This window comes from Ciconia boyciana, chromosome 6 (genome assembly GCF_034638445.1).
Source record: "Ciconia boyciana chromosome 6, ASM3463844v1, whole genome shotgun sequence".
Lineage (NCBI taxonomy): Eukaryota > Metazoa > Chordata > Aves > Ciconiiformes > Ciconiidae > Ciconia > Ciconia boyciana.
The window spans coordinates 21,366,611-21,384,564 of NC_132939.1; the positions used below are offsets into that span (position 1 = coordinate 21,366,611).

Here is a 17,954-nt window from a genome sequence, read left to right on the forward strand (position 1 = left end):
TATAGCCCCAAAATGACACTCATATTTCAGGTCTTTCGCAACATACCATTCTCAGAGGCTGACTAGATGTCTACCTGACTAGCTACCTTAGGTAGCTCAGAACCTGGCCCCGACCCTTTAAAAGTCACGCGCATACCTCCATGGATCACATTCAGCAGGTATTTCTACGGGTTCTTGTCTCAGGCATTCCACACTGCTGGTGGAATTCCTTTAAATGTCTCGCAGAAACTCATGTAACGTCATTCCTCAGAAGGAGAATAGTTAGTGTATGCCCAAGTCTTGAAAAGGCCCCCAAAAAAAGGCTGGGAACAGGAAGGGGGTGAAAAGATTGTAAAAATCCCAAAACATTAAAAGGTGAGATGAATTACACTGTATACCAGGCATTTGAAACTTGAAACAGGAACTGGGTTTTTCAAGTACATGACTCTCGGTACCCAAGTGTTCAAAAGTTAATACCAAGTACCTCCCGCAGCATCTCTATCAAAACATTGTACTGGTAATTTTTACATGGTGACAAGACAGAGATAGTGAGAAAAGATAAACAGGAATCCAAACAAGCAAGAATTGTCCACAAGTACATGAAAAGGTGCTGGAAACCAACATCATGATGTACAGCATTTCACTTCAAGGGTTCCCAAATCAATGAAACAGTATGACACTTTGCACCCTGAGCCTGAGTTAGTGAGTTGTTCACAGCTCAACTGCACATGGAAGCTGCACTGAAAGCATATAAAGTTTATGAGCTACTCCAGAATACTACAACCCAGACTCCTCATGAAAGCTTCAGTACTTTCACAGGTCTATCTCCATATATACTTTAAAAGGTACCTTCTGATTTGAGACATTGAAGAAGCCAATATGCCAAGGAAGCCTAGAAGTCGAATGTTCCTTAAGAATTTGAGGGTCTGCTGATAGACACTTCACTTCTCCCAGGAGTATGATGAAATAGCAGTTTATTCATTAGTCTTTCCCAGCACTACCTACCAAAAAGCCAATTGGTTTTGAGAAGCAACCTTAAATACTATGATTTTGGTATTACAGGGCTTCCTCATTTACACATGACATTAAAAAAAATCTATGCGTCTGCTGGAAGAGTCTACATGACTGTTTTTGAGCACCACCACCACAAAGAGAGCCTGAAAAGACCCCACAGCTAAATGTATATATATGAAATGAGCCAAAGAAACTGGCTTTCATGTGTCAGTAAAATAGGAGACTAGTTCAAAGAAGAGAAAAAGAGAGACAGAAAGAGCACAAGAAAACCAACAAAACCAACCAGCCAACCCAGTCTCTAAACAGAGTCAATTAAAATCAGAATTGTTTATCCAGACTTCTGGTTTGCTCCTATGAACAGTACCTTTATTAGATTTCATTATGGAAACTGAACAAGACACTCTGGTGTTTGAATCTGCTCACAGGGACAGACTCCTTGAGCCACCCTACAAACAGCTTTGGGGTCAAGTCTGACAGAACATGGGAGTCTGATGCAAAACAGTCTTGTTGTTAAAAGCAAGCTAAGAATGAAAAACTCAGCTATCACAGTATCTTTAAAGAAATAATAATAGCCCTTCTTCCTGACAAGCTGCAGAATAGAAAATTTTCACATTTCCCTAGGAAATATTTATTTTTCCCTAGTCAACAAGATCCAAAAAAGTTATGGCTATTGCAATTTCAAAATCAGCTAGAAGATGATCTTATCCCAGTTAAGGGCAAACTGAGGTGGTCTCAATAAGGAAGACGTAGGAAAATGGCTTGGGGAATCAAAGCTCTTTCTCTCTCTCAAGTTTCTCTTACCTTGGGAATACTTAAAGAATCTTGAAACTCCAAGGTATAAAGCCAAAGGTCAGTGAGATGCTTGCCTATAAAGGAAGTTAAAGGAGAGTTTCTGGTAAGTTCAGAAGCACAGTACCTTGCTCACTCTCAGTCACTGAGAGCAGTGAGTTTGAACAAAAAGGATAAGTTGATCCTGCAAGAGATCCAGTATGGAACTCCACGTAGTGTACCAGTGCATGATAAAGAGTTATATTTCTAAACCTATTTCTTAACTTCTTACTAGGGAACATCAAGAAGAGTGAGTTTATCAAAACATAGCATCCCATTAGCCTCTTAACAACAGGCACTTTGTCTGGATGATATTTTTTTTTAAGTGGCTATGGAAAGACAGCAAGTTACTGTTCATCTAATACGACCGATTCAGCACAGAAGCTAAAACTGCAAGGCTGTTAAGACAGCACAGCAAGAGTTGAAAATCATCTACTTATTGTAAGTGGAAACAATTTATTTAGTTAAACATACATTTTGGCTTCCCCCTCGCCCAACCCTATAGTATGAGTATCTTAATTAAAAGCTAGTCACATAAAAATCAACTTGTTCTGTGTTTAATCTCCAGTGTTGTTATCTGGAAAAAACCCTATGTTCTTTAAAGGCCAAAGTTCAAAATGGCATTTTTAATGAAGAAAGTAACCCACATTAAAATTTCTTGAACTGAAACTATACACGCACCAGTGTGGTCAGAACTCCAGCACAGCCTAGAATAGATGTAAAGAAAATTCTAACAACCACATAATTTCATTCTCCTTAATACGGTTAGCAAATACATGCTTTTTTAAAAAAAATATGGGGGACACAAAAAACCCCCCAACACTTTCCTTCATTCCTGTTCTGACACTCCACATGGTAAATTTAATTTAGCAGTTGGCATGACTACTGGATGCAAGCCACTCCTCCATCTTTTGGAGATGTAACACTTTTTATTGAAGTTAAAGGTGCAGCTAGAAAAACTGTGTAAGAGTAGGGTGGTGGGTATTGGTTTGGAGGGGGTGGTTTGGTTGTTTGGGGGGATTTTTTGGTTGTGATTTTTTTTTTTTTAAATCCAAAATATTCAGCAGCAGCAAAACAGCTAGTTCCAATGTAACCACTGTGTGCGATTACACAAAGTGAAGGAAGACAACCAGGAGCAAGCTAAAGGACTTTACTGAATTAAGTTATCAGCAAAAATTAAAAAAATGGAGAAAGAAATTACACAAAAGTCAAACAAAATAATTTTAGAAAATACACAGACACTGAGGTCTGAAGAATGTAAAAGCTTCATTTCGAGACAGGGTGTCACTACATAAGAGCTGTGTACCTCTAATCCAATATCTCCATAGCGCCACAACACTGAAGTTGAACTATACAGCCATGTAACCTTATTTAGCAGAAGCCACATGACTTGTTCCACCTCCAAACCCCATTCAAGATGAATACTGAGCCCGTTATTTATTATATTGAAATGAGCTAAGGAGCGCAGAAGAGATTCAGTACAGACCCAAGAATGCAAGTGATATGGAACTGCTTTGTCTTTTTTGCCTTTATTGCTCAACGGTGACTCTAAAGGACAACGAGTGACGTACCCCATCAAGTTCAGGAACAACTGACAGTTTACACCAAGGCCAGGAACTGCTCTTGGTGCAGTGTTGAGAGAAAGCAGCTTCCCGTACATCATACCCAAACACTTCATGTTTGCTATGGAAAACACGTAAAATCTTAAAACTTGGTCCTTTAGTCTCACATTATCAGACAAAACCACCTGTACCACACACCAGTTTGTAACTTCACTGAAAGCAGCAATATGGAGTTAGGAAACACCCCTAGATTCTCCTAAAACAGACTATGATGCATTTGACTTCCTAAATCACTTGCAAACTTGGAAAGACATTGGAACTGCTCTCAGTATTCCCTAGCATGATGCTGGTGCTATCAGGAACCAGGAAACAACAGTGACTGGTAAGAGCAGCAGTACGATCAGGAGTCTGGCTTAAGATTTAAATACTAACACATTTGTATGCAAGAGAGTAAAGAGTGGATTAGCCATTAAGGCATGCAACTTCAAGATTCAGTGCTCAGCCTAGGGAAAAGCATCTGAAAATAAGAGATGTTAAGATAAGCAAGAATTCACTTGGCTTTTTACAAGTGTGAGTTTTAATCTCTAGTGTTAGACAACCTTCAACCCAGGAAGTAATAGCCTGAAAAATCAGTTTTGTTTTTACAAAAAGGACAGGCAGGCAAGACTAAGCAAATCTTACAGCCAGGATAGCCTTTGTCACAAAAAAAAAAAAAAAGGTCTGATACAACAGCATTTGTACAAGAAGCAACAAAACCTCTTAGAACAGCTATACTTGACAAGATTATGCTTCCTAACATATGGGGGTTTTTTTCATTAACTGCTAACCTGCTATTTTGTCAAGATAAGAGCTACCAATTTGATGAAAGAATGACCACAGGGCCTTTAAAGAGGGCTAGAAGCTCTGAAAACAACCTGCTTTCTCTTGGAAATCCCAGAGGATGAAAAAAGGTTACTTTCGGGTAAAGCCACTGAAGATATTTCCAGAGCTATATTTTATGCTGTCCATCAAATCCCTGGTGACAAGAAGATATTTCAGAGGAACACCAGACAAACTCATTGGGGGATCCGACTGTAATCTTTTTGAGAACTAGTCTTCAGCTCTTTCAGACATTACTGACTTAACAGCTTACAGAGCTAATAGCTCAATTCCTGAGATGGAGGGCATTCAGGAATTGCAGGACTATTTTTATGGCCCCCGGGAAAAAAAAAGAAAAATAACAATCATGTTCTTGTCACCACTCTACCATAAGATCACTAATTCAGTATAAAGAAGATGGAAAACATACATGTTCCAACAATAATCTAGATATTTTACTAGAATGTTATGGGGTTTGTTCCCCTCTAATCAATATACGCTGAGCAAAACAAGAGGTCTTTACAAACTCTTCAACTAGAGGAATGAATGAAGTATAGAAAGTGCTTATATAGAAGACACTTATACATACAAAAATACAGACTTGGCTTCCAGAGGTAACATAAAGTACAACTTCAGTAAGTGGTCATCAACTTATGCTGGGCTGCTAGTTGCAAAAATACAAACGCCTTATGTATTTCCAACAGCAAAGCAGAATGCTGGCACAGTCACTTCCACAGTATGCTTCAAACAAATCAGAACAAGGGAACAGGAAATATTTGCTTGCCATCATAAATGGCTCTTATTTTAAGCGCACCTTAATACACAAACTATGTAACTAATATGACTTCATCACACTGAAGCAGAAGATGCCCAAACATAAGCTGTAAATCTTAATTTCTACTACAATCATGTATTTGGGTACTGGCATCTGGTATTTTGAAAACCGTCCAGTCTTTTCACATTTGCTTTCCCCCTGCCTTCCCTCAAAGCCATACAACAGGAAGTCTCAGGAGCTCTAGAAAGACTACAGCTTACTAGACAGAAGGAAGATGATCTAAGCATCACAGCTACAACAAGCAGCAGATGTCATTACTGTACCAAAAAGATAAACAAGAACTATGCTGATGCCTTTATTTTAATTCATTGCAACAATAGAAACTCGCTCAATAGAACATTAGGAAAGGGGCAAGAAGATGTGTTTCTGGTAGAAGTTGTAAGCCTCACCTAAGTATTTCCCATAGTGCTCCAAGATTATTAACTATTGTTGTTGAAGACTCCCTGTAACTGTTCTCCAAGTCTGAGAAAGGAAGAAACACGTGATGATAGCCTTTGTGTAGTCTTTTGATTCAAATTAGTAATTAAGTATTTTAGGTGTTGAAAACATATCAGCAGAAAACAACATTTCTGAAAGGAGCTTCTCCAATTATTAAACAATGAACACATCACTTCCTTAGCAAAAAGCATAAGAATTAACTACCTGTGCATAACCTGTAGACTACCATTCATGCAACAGAACAAAAAAAGTCTTTTGAGCATATATATTTATCTTGATTAACTGCTGGAAATACAAAGACACTCCGAACTGCACTGTAAGAGTATTTACCTAGACACTGTTTTGTGTACTATATGCTATTGTAACCAACAGCATGGAGGGAATAAGAAGAACTGAAGCATTCCTCTTAAAGATGGATGTTGCACTCTCCAGCAAAAAAGAAAAATCTCTTTGGAGTAAGTCTTTACAGTTATTAGGACCACACTGCTGCAATTTCATGTGCAACTCATGCTGCCAGGTTATACGTTGCTGGTATTTTTTACATTTCTGTTACGTGACAACACCAATTAATCTAGCAGTCATTTTTGAAGCAATCAGCTTGTTAGATACATACAAATATCTACTTAACTGATACTCTGGTTATGTGACAGTGCTGCACAGGTAAACTGTTCTTCTTTAAAAATAGCCACAGCAACAGTTTGAAGGGTTGAGCAGCCTGCTTCTTATGATGTGCTGCCTGGAAATCCCAGCTCTTATCATTGTACAATAATAAGCACATGATTCTTGTCCTTAGAAACTTACAATTTATATACAGCTTCTCCATTAAGCTAGCAATGCAGATCTTGTATGCAAACGAAAGCTTAATAGAGATGTATAGAATATACTTACAATCAGTGGTACATCTATAAAACAGGAAGAAGCATGCAACAACTAAACCCTAAGACCACGCTGAATTTAGACCAGAAGTATTCAGACAGGTGCATAACAGTGCAAAAGTATGTGCAATTCTGGTAAGCAAGTTCCCAGTGTGCACATTAATTTATCTTATGCATACAGACATGTCTGAGTAGCATTCCTTCAGCATAGGTGTGCAAGAACTTAAGATCAAGTGGCACCAACACTGAAGTGCTCAGGAACTGTATCTTTCTTGTGATGTCATAAGAGTAAGGGAGGGGGAGCACACCTAGGCACAAGAAATAAACAGAAAAGTCCCCAAACACTAACTTCTTGTTATAGTCTTCTTGAAATACTTCAAATGACTAATGGTTTAAAACTTATGATTAGTTAACTGTTTAAGCTAGGAAACAGGGACTATTAACAACCTGTTCTACAGCATAAACACACATGAGGTCTAATAGAAAGACTTATGATAGTGTTACAAATGCACGCTGCTACAGAGCTCTGAGTTCCAGTCTCACATGCAACACCATTTTAAAGGCGGAAGCTACTCACAAATTGCCATTTTTTCAGACTTTCGTAAACATGCAAGAAATTCCACAGTTTTGCTCTGATTACATCAACTAAGAAGATAAATTATTTTCTAGAAAAATAAAGACAAGTTACCTAGTATTCATTTTGTGTGTCTGAAAACCTAAATAGGGATCGAGAACCAAACTAGTTGCTAGGTCATCGTTTTCACATAGTTCCTTGGCAGACATTCCAGAGGAAGGCACGTAACGACTTTGACCCTCAAATCCTGAAGCACCGCTACCTGCGAATAAGAGAGCATAAGTTAGATATCATTTAAGGAATGTTATAAAGCCCAGCTACGCTTGGGAACAGACAGCCACAGGTTAGAGACAAAAAATATAGAACAATTAAGGAAGATGATAAAATATCTGAAGAAGCAGAAGCACAGTTAATTTTTCACTCTTGCTTTTGTTCATTTATGTAGCATCCAATGGAGAAAGTATTTTGGAATATATTTTATGGGTGTCTTTAATTAATTTTGGTTTCCTTCTCTCTTCCACTCCCCAACTACAAGCATCTTTCCAGACCACACAATTCAGTCATACCTGCCTCTAAAATTTCTGACCTATAAATGTGATGAAGCCATGAAAATTTCAAACCTGATTTTCCCAAAATCTGAATAAAGGACTTACTCTGAGTTTGTATTTAGTCATTCATCCCAGACCAATAGCGAAAATAAACACTCATGTTCCCTAAAACCATTTCATAATGACTACTGATGTATGTGACTTCATCCAAAATGGGGTTTACTTCTACATGTGCATTCACTAAAAGTTGGACTAGTAATTCAAATTATGTGTTATCCACTTCCAATCACACTAGTTCTCACTTAGTGCCAATCATGTATTTTATACTTATACCAGTTCAAAATTAATTTACATTGTTATTCTCACTTAACTTTTAAACCAAAGAGATCTATATTCCTGGAGTTAACACATCCAACACAAACATAATTAATACTTCTGATGACAGCTACATGCTGAATGCAGGCGTCCTTCATGAACTGAATTAAGACAACACAGAAGCCTGACTTGCAAATTGATAGACGAATCACATAAAGCACTAAGCCGTATAAACATGTACATACATCTGCTTGATCTTCTCTCAACTCCATTTTTGCCCGTCTTCGGATTCTCCTTTCCTGCATGCTGCAATTTGGTCTGATTCTGCGCATGGTCATTAGACGACTTGCTTCCACTTCTCCTGCCATTCACCACCATGTTCTTGGATTCTCCCAGCCACTTCATTCTCACAGACAATCTGACTCAGTTGCATTTAGTCACTTTTCAAAAGGCTTGGAGAAGTGGATGAATAATTTCAGTTCCAATTTCTACTGGAAGCAAAACATAAACATGATTAGAACTTACTGGGAAACTGTTTCCAAGACACAGATTTTAACAAAAAGAAAAAAAAAAAAAAGCAGGGGGTGGGGAAGGGTGGTGATCTGCATTTGCATTAGAAAGAAAGAAAAGCAGTTCATTGGCACTAGTGCAGGTAACTGTTGCAAATACAGATATCCACAAATGAAGTATTGTCCTACAACTTACAACCACATCTGGAAGCAAAGATGGAATTCTAAAGCTGACAAACTGCTAAGGACAACTCAATTTTAAGAGATGGACTACACACACATATATACCTATGTATTTATATAGGCATACATACGCATGGATAAATACACACACAGCTATGTGACTCCAAAAATGGAGTATTTTCAAATACACACCCAATTAAGATTATATTTCCTAATAAATAAAATCTATAACCTGTTTGGAACTCTACAGCAAAGAAGGACATTACACAAACATCTTCCAAGAACTAAAGATAAACACAGTTAAAACAACAACAACAAAAAAAACCAACCAGAAAACTGACAACATTTTTTGAATGGGGGTGGGGGAAAGATGTTAAATCTTTATTTAAAAATCAGAGATCAAAAAACCCTCAATGATGATCTAGAGGATCCAGGCTACTATCTTTACTGTTCCCTGTAACAAAAAAATCAGTCACAACACATCTGGCTCAATGGGCCAGTAGTAAGTAGGGTCACAAGTAGAGCTGAAATTTTACAGTACATAAATGGCCAGCTAGTTTTTGTCTGCAGTCTCAATGCCTTTTGCATAAATAATTATAAGAAAGCTACTAGTGCTTTTGCACACAGTTGTGTCTCACTCTACATAACTTGCAGGAAAAATCTGACACTGATTTAAACAATTATTTTACAATTGCATTTATGCATTAGTAATTAATTTACTTGGTTTTAATTCATCCTCCTCTCTACTGCTTCCTCATAAAGAAATAAATTGTGCCTTTTCTTTTTTACTGTTATTAAAAAAAGACCATTAATGCTCTGCTCACAGCAGGTAACAGGCATCAGGTAACAAGCATTTCAATCTGGTGGAAGAAATTCGCAACAAACTAACAGATGTTTTGAAATAGTGTCTTTTGCAGAAATTCTGCTTTTAATCAGTTAAGAGTAGCAAAATCATGGATTTCTGTTAGACACCTATGTAATCCAGCTATTTAAAGGTACAGAAATATTTACGGCCAGATGATCAGTAACTAAATTACAAAGATTCAGAAGATTGAGGTATTAAAGAAAAACAGTAGAGACGAGTGACTTAGATATATTGGCTCAAACATCTTACTAGAACTATCATCCAGAAATCTACACGTTTTAGAACCTTTTACAAATTGTCACAGAAGGATAGTAAGATTATCGACAAAGTGTAACAGAATCATACTGAGGAAAAGCTGGCTGAACTACAGCCTCAATATAAAGAAAAAGAATTGAGATAATTTCAGTGGACAAGGAATTTTCTTGCTGTCAGTGACAGAAGGGATTGGCTTTGACCTCAAGATTAAAAAAAAAAAAAAAAAAAAGTTTAAATGTCTATTTTACTGGACCAGCAAGCTTTAACATAGTTCTTTAACAGAGTTGGAACCAAACAGTTTGACTACCAGAATGCAAAAGTCACTCTGCATACTGACAAAATTCTTCAGGAAGTTACTAGATACAGCCTTCGGAAAACAAACCAGAGACTTAAAATTTGCTAGGAAAAACCTTGTTCGTTGCATTTAGCTATACGTAGAATACGTAGAACCAGACATTTTACATAGTACCTCCAAAAAAACCCTGGGAAATCTTGCAGCTAAACCTGTCCTAGACAACACTAGGATTTTTTTTTTTTTCCTTCATAGAGCTTGCCCGATAACATACATTTAAAAAGGAAAAAAAACCAAAACAAAACAAAAGCAAAAACCCCAAAACTTTCTTGTTTTGCATCCCACCTGACCTTCTTTCAGAAGGCACCTACCCTGTGAAGATCTGCACTACCATGTAAACAGTTAATGACAAACACTCTTAAACTTTCCTCTTTCTGCTTATCAATTCATTTTACAGCTCTATATACTCTAATTAAACCCCATTCCCCATTTTTGTAACAGTGGTAATAAAGAGCATTAAAACAGAAACTACATTAAAGACTTCCACTAAATTCAGTCTTGGTCTCTCTGTAAACCAGGACTGAACTATACTCTGGTGTGCTACAGTTCAAGAGCAGTACAAGTAAATGAAGTCTACCATGAAGTCCAATTGTAGATGAACACTGGTATGCAACAATCTGGAGGAAAAACATTCAATACAGTAGTGTTTCTGACAACTAACAGGTACAGTAGCTACACTTTCAACTGGAAAAAGGCATACCCTGCACAAAGGAGGAAACTGATCTCTCATAAGTCCAGTGTGGGAAGGGTATTATCTATGCTAAGACACTTCTGCCTAACAAATACAGTAACGACAAGGAAAGTACAATAGCAAAGGTAAGAAGGAATGTGGCCACAGAAGAACACTCAAACCATACTAAGCATTAGGAAAAATACTTGCTTTTGCTGCAAAATATATTGATATAGATGACAACAGAAGTCCTCCCCAAGCAAAATCAAAAGTCATTTAGTGAAGCCTAGCAAACATTCTTGTAAAAAACCATTATTTATTTGAGCCTAGCAGCCTAATCAGCAAGAAAACCTTTGTCTCCATCTACTGCTGCCTTTTATTTTCTAATACTAGCCAAATGACAAACCTGAAGACTGCAAGTGTGCTTCTTCAGCCTCTATTCCTTCTCCCAATACACAAACACTGCTTTCAAGATATGGTATCAAAAGCCAGAATCAACAGATGGGATTCCTTTCCCAGTGAGTATCACAGCTCCTAATGCCAACAGGTAACCTAAAAGAGAGCAAGAGATGCCCCACTCATCACCACCATGTGATCTTTAATACATCTTCAGATGTGATTTGCCCTCAATACTTTCTACATCAGACTCATACTGAGAAGTCCTTTAGGAATGGAGGGAGAAAAGGAAGAGATGAACACCATCTTCCTACTCAAGAAGAAACTGGAATATATTTACACCTCCACATACTTAGAAATTCCTGCTAAAGGGCTCCACCATCAAATAATATAACAACATGCATGGATCACTTATGACTTTGGGTTTATGTATACTGTTAAGTTTACCAACACAATCAGAGATTCCAAGGGACCTTTTTTATTTCAATGTAAATGTCCATATTGCTGTTTTAATCCTTTATTAGTTATACTGCTACTCTTCATAATTATACTGCCTTTTATAATTCTATTACGGTAGTTTTACAGGCACATTTCCTCAAATGTCAAAATACAGCTCAATCGCATCCAGCACCTCTCATCAAGGAATTAACATTCCATTGCAATGGTACTCTCAAAAATGAAAACTCAAGTTTCATTTACCTAGTTCTAAATTTATTAAACCTATTAACACACTTTCTGAGCATTATTTGCATTTCAGTAACATTTGGAAGCATCAATCAACAACTGAAGCACAAACACTATTAATGCTGTCATCACATAAGATACTCACAAAGCCAGATTTATCCAGAAGTGTTTAACTAGACTGATTAAACAGTACCATTCAAATTTATATCACATATGAAAAGCCTTAGTCCTTTTATACTGGAAAGTGTAGTAAATCCCCATGAATTTGAGTAAATAAATTCTATGGCTGTTAAAATGGATCTCAAAAGCTGTCTGAGCCTCCCAGGTTTTGGGCTCTCATCTGTGAAATCTATCAATTAAGAAAAGTCTTGTTGTGAGGGGGGAAAAAAGCTGCACAAAACCAAATCAATAAAACCCTAAACCATACAAACACATACATCAGTAACCGTAAGAAATTCAAGTATCATTTATTTTAGTCTTCCATAACACAGTTTTTGCATATAAATATTTATTACTTAAAGGACAGGGAAAGCTTCTGAACAGAGGTAGTGGATTTTCTTCATCCCCCTCCAGGACACAGGCAAAGACACTAGGATCAGGAGGTTTCCTAACAGGCAGGGTCATCCTCCCCTTTCCCATGGTCTCCAGTACCCAGGCAGTCAAAGGACCTCCTTCTAAAATACAGTTTCTTGATATTTTTTTAAGAATGCAAACACCTCAACCAGTTTTGTTTTGTTTCCTTAAAATTAACTATAGCTGCAAAAAGTCTTCCTCAACAAGACAGTGGCCTAAAGCAAATATAGGACACAAAACCAAAACAAGAGCAATGACCACAGCCTCAGTTCTTCTGGACAAATCAATGGTATCAAGAGCAAAGACACGTGTTTCATTACTGATAGCTCTAAAAAAAGCAACAGACCTTTGAATTTGGGAAGCAGAGCAAAACTATGCAACCAGTTTTTCTATAAGATCACCAGGCTGTACACAATTTCACTACAGCCACCCCACCTGGGTAACAAAAAAACCCACCCAGTCCTAAAAAGTGTTCAAGTTTCTAAGAATACGAAAGACTCTGAGCAAAATCAAAGCTGAATGAAAACCTGCACAGCTTTAAGGAGTTACTCAAACAGCCGCAAATCTTATTTCAGTTACTGGTTTTGACAGCTCAGACAAGTACCATTAAGCCAGAGAGGAAAGGGAGGCACAGAATGCTTCTGTCTCACAAAGGATGTGAATCACAAAAGGTGTGAAGCCAAGGCACAGCGTCACTATAAACAGGAACCTAATGTTATATGTTACACTACAAATTATTATTGATGATACCAAAACACAGCAAGACCAGGCATGGAACAGAGGTCTCTGCAACCGCAGAAGGCGAGAAAAAAATAAGATATTTGGGAGTTTACTTTCCCATAATCTCCGTAGTCAAAGTTTTATCTTAAAGAAAGGTCAGGTGGTCTCACGGGACTTCAAAGATTCTGGAGCTGAGGCTGCAATTCCTCAACAGGATAAAAGCTACGTAGGAAGGGCTACTTCAGTACCACCCCTGCAGATGCTTATTTTAGCCACCTGATTTCACACCCACTTTTGACTTTCTTTGCCCCTGGGATGAACTGGTTCAGTAAGTTAAACCATCAGAAAAAAAAAAGAAAAGAAATTGTTTTTTGAGTGTTTCTTTTCAGCTAGCTAGTTCTCAGAATAAGCTCAGTGCAGAATTGGACATGGATTAATAATAGCACATGGGAGGCCGTTAAGACTGTGTCAAAACTGACAGGTCAGTTCAAACTGTTGCAGAACTGCAGCCCGAGGATGCAGGTTTGCGAGAGCACACATGGATCCAAAACTGACCCAAACCCAGGCTTCAATCCCACACCAACAGCTCAGTCTGTGCATTCCCACTTTCTCTTGTGCCAGTTCTTTTGCAGACACGTGATTTTTGTGTGTCAATTTGGATACTAATCCAACTACAATGCAGGCACAGAAGCAATAGTGTACCAGTACAAATGAGTGGCAGAGGGAATGGACATACAGAAGTGCTTCAGCACCTCCTGCCCCTTCTCCTCTCCCCACCCCCCCTTCCTCCACTAGGTGCCCTCTCAGGGTGAAGCTGAATAACTGGCTAAGCAAAGCACCCTAAAGGCTGCATGATCCCCCCAACTCACTGCAGCAACTCCAGTGTTCAGCAGACTTTCACAGAGACAATCCAAAAGCTCACTGCTTCTGGGAGAGGGAGAACCTCCTTCCTCCCCTTGCCAATTCACACAAACATTTCCACCAATTCTGGAGCTCGGAGGACTTCTCCATAACTCAATTTAACCTCATTAACCCAACGGGGGGAGAGCAGGTAATTTTCTGCTGGTTTAACGTGTTGAGCAGGTTTAGCAAAGGATCCAACGAGCACTAGAGCAACAGAGAATGCAGTACTGGAGGAGCAGCAGCAGGACCACTGAAAGGGGAAAGAAAAGCATCAACTGTTGTAACAGTTTAGCTATGAGACTTACACAGGTTCAGCTGAACCTAGCAGCTGTTCAGGGCAGCCCCACCATGGCTGGCACAAGCAGCACTACAGTTCAATGAAGACTTCAAACCAGTGTAACACCAAAAGCAGCCCTGCTGCCCCTTCGCCTGCTTGTGCCCACTTCCATGCCATCCTCCCTCTGTGCCAGCAAAACAATGGCAAAGCCAAGCGGTGACCAAATCAGGGGAGTCACCAGAAAAGTCTGAACCTTGCTGGCTTGAACCATGGTACAAGAGGATGTCCTGGGAGGGTGGGGGGACAAGGTTAGGGAAACAGTCAGGAGCACTTAAGCTGGGACTGCTCCCAAATGCTTTGCATTCTCAAACCACAGCTCTGGATTCACTGTTTAACACAGAAGTATCATACCTTACACTTACTATGTTAATTTGGGCAACTGTCTGTTGCCTTAAAGCACAATACCGTTTGAAGTGAAAAGAATACTGGGAATTGTAGTCCTGCAATAGGATAGTGCTAACAGAGCAAAACAAGTATTTGAAAGCCCTGTTCAGTCCTATTACTGAGTATACAAGGATACATCATCCCACTTATTCATTTAATATGCAATGCGCAAAGTAATTACTTTAAACAAGTCTTATTCTCCAGTTTGCAAACTCAAATGGGTATAAAGCAGAGATGTTTGTATGTGTCTATCTGGCTCTAATAACAAAACAGCACTATAAACAAACAAACAAAAATATCCCACTTTTCAATCAAGTAAGTCTTGATTTCGTCAGTGTTACTTGCAAGGAAGAAGGGCTTAAAGAATTCAAGGAAAAAGTTCATTTTTAATGAAAACAGAAGAGGATACATCCATAGCTATAGTGACCAGATTATGGAAACAGGACATGACTCTGAGTGAACTTATTCTAGAATACATTTTAACCTCATTGATTAAACGCTCCCACTATGTATTTATAGTCACACTATTAAACACTCTGATCAAATTGCCATCTCATATGTGTCACCCTGTGCTGAATTCAACCCACCAGAAAACTACACCAAGTTATATGCTTAAGATTCTCATACTGCCTGTGATACAACTCAACAAAACACCACATACTCTCTTTCTCACCCCCCATCTTTACTTTTTCAGAGTAACATGTTGAAGCTAATTTGACTTTCAGATATATTTGACTTTTCAGACTTGACTAAGTTTCAGATATAGATGCTGGCCAAAGATGTGCTTTATCCCTTCCTTAAAAGCATATATTCTTCAATGAAAAAATCACAAAAAATCCCAAGATGCCAGGCGTTTCGATCTAATTGCAGCAAGCTCTGAGCCCGGAATGGTCAGTCAAAACAGACCTTAATAAAAACCAAGCAGTACAAGCAGGGGTTAAAACTTCTACTGCTGCTCATACAGAGTAAAGTCATGCCGTCGGGATCACTAACCATTTAACACCAGAAGTGCCACGCACTGCCAAGTAACTAACAACTTCCTCCCCAGGTTCCCCACACGCCTCCCTAGGCTGAAACTACTCGCACAAAACCCAGTGACAAACCAAGGGGGAAGCGGGAGGCGGAAGGGGAGCGGGACCGCCCGGGCTGGGCCGGGCGGCGGCGCCGCCTCCCCGGCCCCGTGCTGCCCCCTAGGGCTCGCCTCCCGCCGGCGCCGCCATCAAACCCTGGCCTCGCTGCGGTCCCCCACCTCCCCCGGCCTCCAGGTGCGGCGGGGAGGCGGCACCGCCTGCAGACGCCCCTCTCTCCGAGCGGCCGCGGGTCCCCCCCTTCAACCACCCTGGAGCGCGGGCTCCGTCTGTCAGCGCCGCCGAAAGCCGCCCTCGCCCTACCCAAGGAGGCGGGGGACGCCGGCGGCCCCACACGGTGCCCAGTCGGCCCGCCCGCGGCGGGGGGCAGCCCCCGAGCCGCGGGGCAGGACACCGGGCACGCGATTCCTCACGCCCCGTCCCTCCCGCGCCGCGCTCCCCACGCGCTGCCCGCCCCACGGAGTGCCCGCCAGTTCTGCCCCCCCCTCCCCAAGGGGCACAGCCCCACGCGCCCCCGCCTCACCGCCCGCTGACAGGCTGCCCCTGGCGCCTCCCACGCGCGGGGGCACCCTGCTCACAGGGGCCACGGCAGTCGCGACCCCCCCGCATAAAGACACACACACGCTCACCTCCCGGCTGCCCTCCGCGCTGGGTCCCTTGCCGCCGCCGGCGCTGCCCCAGCCGCCACTGGGGAAAAATGAATCATCAAAGGGAAGGGAGCGAGGGGAAAAAAGGGGAGGAAGGTGGGGAGGGGGGAAGCGAAGACTGAGCAAGGGAGGGGCGGAAGGGGGAGGAAAACTAAGAAGCGGAGAAAAAAGCAGTGATAGCGATAAAAAATAATTCCGAGTGGGGGGAGGAAAAAAAAATGGCGGATAAAATCCAAGATGGCGGCGCCGAGGGGCGAGCGGTGCAAGGGGGAGGTGACGGGGGGCGCTGCCTAGAGATCCCTCCGCCGAGCCCCGCGAGAAAGAGTCCCCTGGGCTCCCTCGCAGAGACCCCGCGAGGTGGCGGCGAGGACCAGCCGCCGCCGTCGCCGCCGCTTCCTCCTCCTCCTCTTCCTTCTTCTCTGCGGGGACCCCTCTTTCCGCTGGCCTGCCGAGCCAGGCGGGCCGCTACGCCGGCCACCGCGCTCCCAAGTTTCTTCTTTTTTCTCCCAGGGAAGCCCGCGACCTCCTCGCCCTGTCTGGGGAGATGCTGCCTGCCCCTGCGCTCCCGGCGGCGGAGGGACACTGCGGACAGACTCTGCCTTACGCCAGCCGCCGCGGAAGGATACACCACTAGAAAGGAAACTCAGCCCGCCTCCCCTCCGGCCCCCCACCTGCTCCGCTCCCTGCCTCCTCCCCCCGCATCTGCTTCACACAGGTCGGCGCAGAGGCAGGGCACCATCCCGCGAGCCTCCGCGCCTCGCCCGCGTAGGGGGGACAGCGCGGGTCGGAGCTCCCATGACCGCTCAGCACGGCGCTACTCCGCGGCGGAAGGATTTCGCTGAGAGAAAACAAGTATCAGGCTACCCCGCGGCTCAGACCGCCCGGCCGTGTGTGCGGAGAAGAAGTCCCGGGCGCCTCACGCGGTGGAGGGATTCCTCCGCCCGAAGCTGCCCTTTAAGTGAGGGGGACTCCGTGCCGTAGGGTAGATCGGCTGGCGGTGGCTTTAGGTGCCCCTTCTGCACTGGGGTCTGTAAGGCGACGGTTTGCTCTGCCTCACCTGAGGGAGCTGGGACTGCAACTTCAGCGTCTTGGGGAGCACCCGGGCTCCGGCACCTGCTTCCCCCCGCCGCTGCCTGACAGAGGCATTTAAAAATGGCCCCCGCGGCCTGGAGGGGCCGGGACGGCACATCCTTCCCTGAACCGCCGAGTGGGGCAGCCCCGGAGAGGGGAGCGGGGCCAGGCCGCTCGCCCGCCCCCCCGTTCTCCGCCGCGCCCCCCGGGCACGTCCCCCCCACGCGTGTTCGTGGCCGGGCGTGGGTGCTAGCGCCCCCCCTAGAGGAGGGGTGCTGTTCAGGCAGCAGCTCTGTGGGCCACCCGCTTCAATAGAGCCCCCTTGAAACAAAAGGTGGCTTCGCTGCTCTCGGACCTGGTAGAGTTTGCGAGACAGGGAGTGGTAAACGTGATATCGCCCATGAGCAGAAACAGGCTGAACTAAATGCATTTGTGGAAAAAAACTTGCTAATGCAGTAACTGCTGAATGCTTCTACATTTGCAGGAGCTGG

The 17,954-nt window shown here is 42.3% G+C and overlaps 1 protein-coding gene across 4 annotated transcripts in view; it reads right to left on the minus strand.

Annotated features, from left to right (window-relative positions):
- The window catches only part of KMT5B (lysine methyltransferase 5B), a 31,576-nt gene extending 14,521 nt beyond the window's left edge, over positions 1-17,055 (minus strand). The window contains exons 1-3 of one of the 4 annotated variants that reach the window (XM_072864887.1): positions 16,375-17,055; positions 8,072-8,314; positions 7,078-7,225 (exon numbers count right to left, since the gene is read on the minus strand). In XM_072864887.1, coding sequence (XP_072720988.1) covers positions 7,078-7,225; positions 8,072-8,231 — 308 coding nt within the window. In that variant the 5' untranslated portion in view covers positions 8,232-8,314; positions 16,375-17,055. Of the gene's footprint in view, positions 1-1,794; positions 1,845-7,077; positions 7,226-8,071; positions 8,318-16,374 lie in introns of those variants that run through there. The other 3 variants (XM_072864888.1, XM_072864889.1, XM_072864890.1) reach the window with 3 other exon arrangements.
- Between the last annotated feature and the right edge of the window lie 899 nt (positions 17,056-17,954).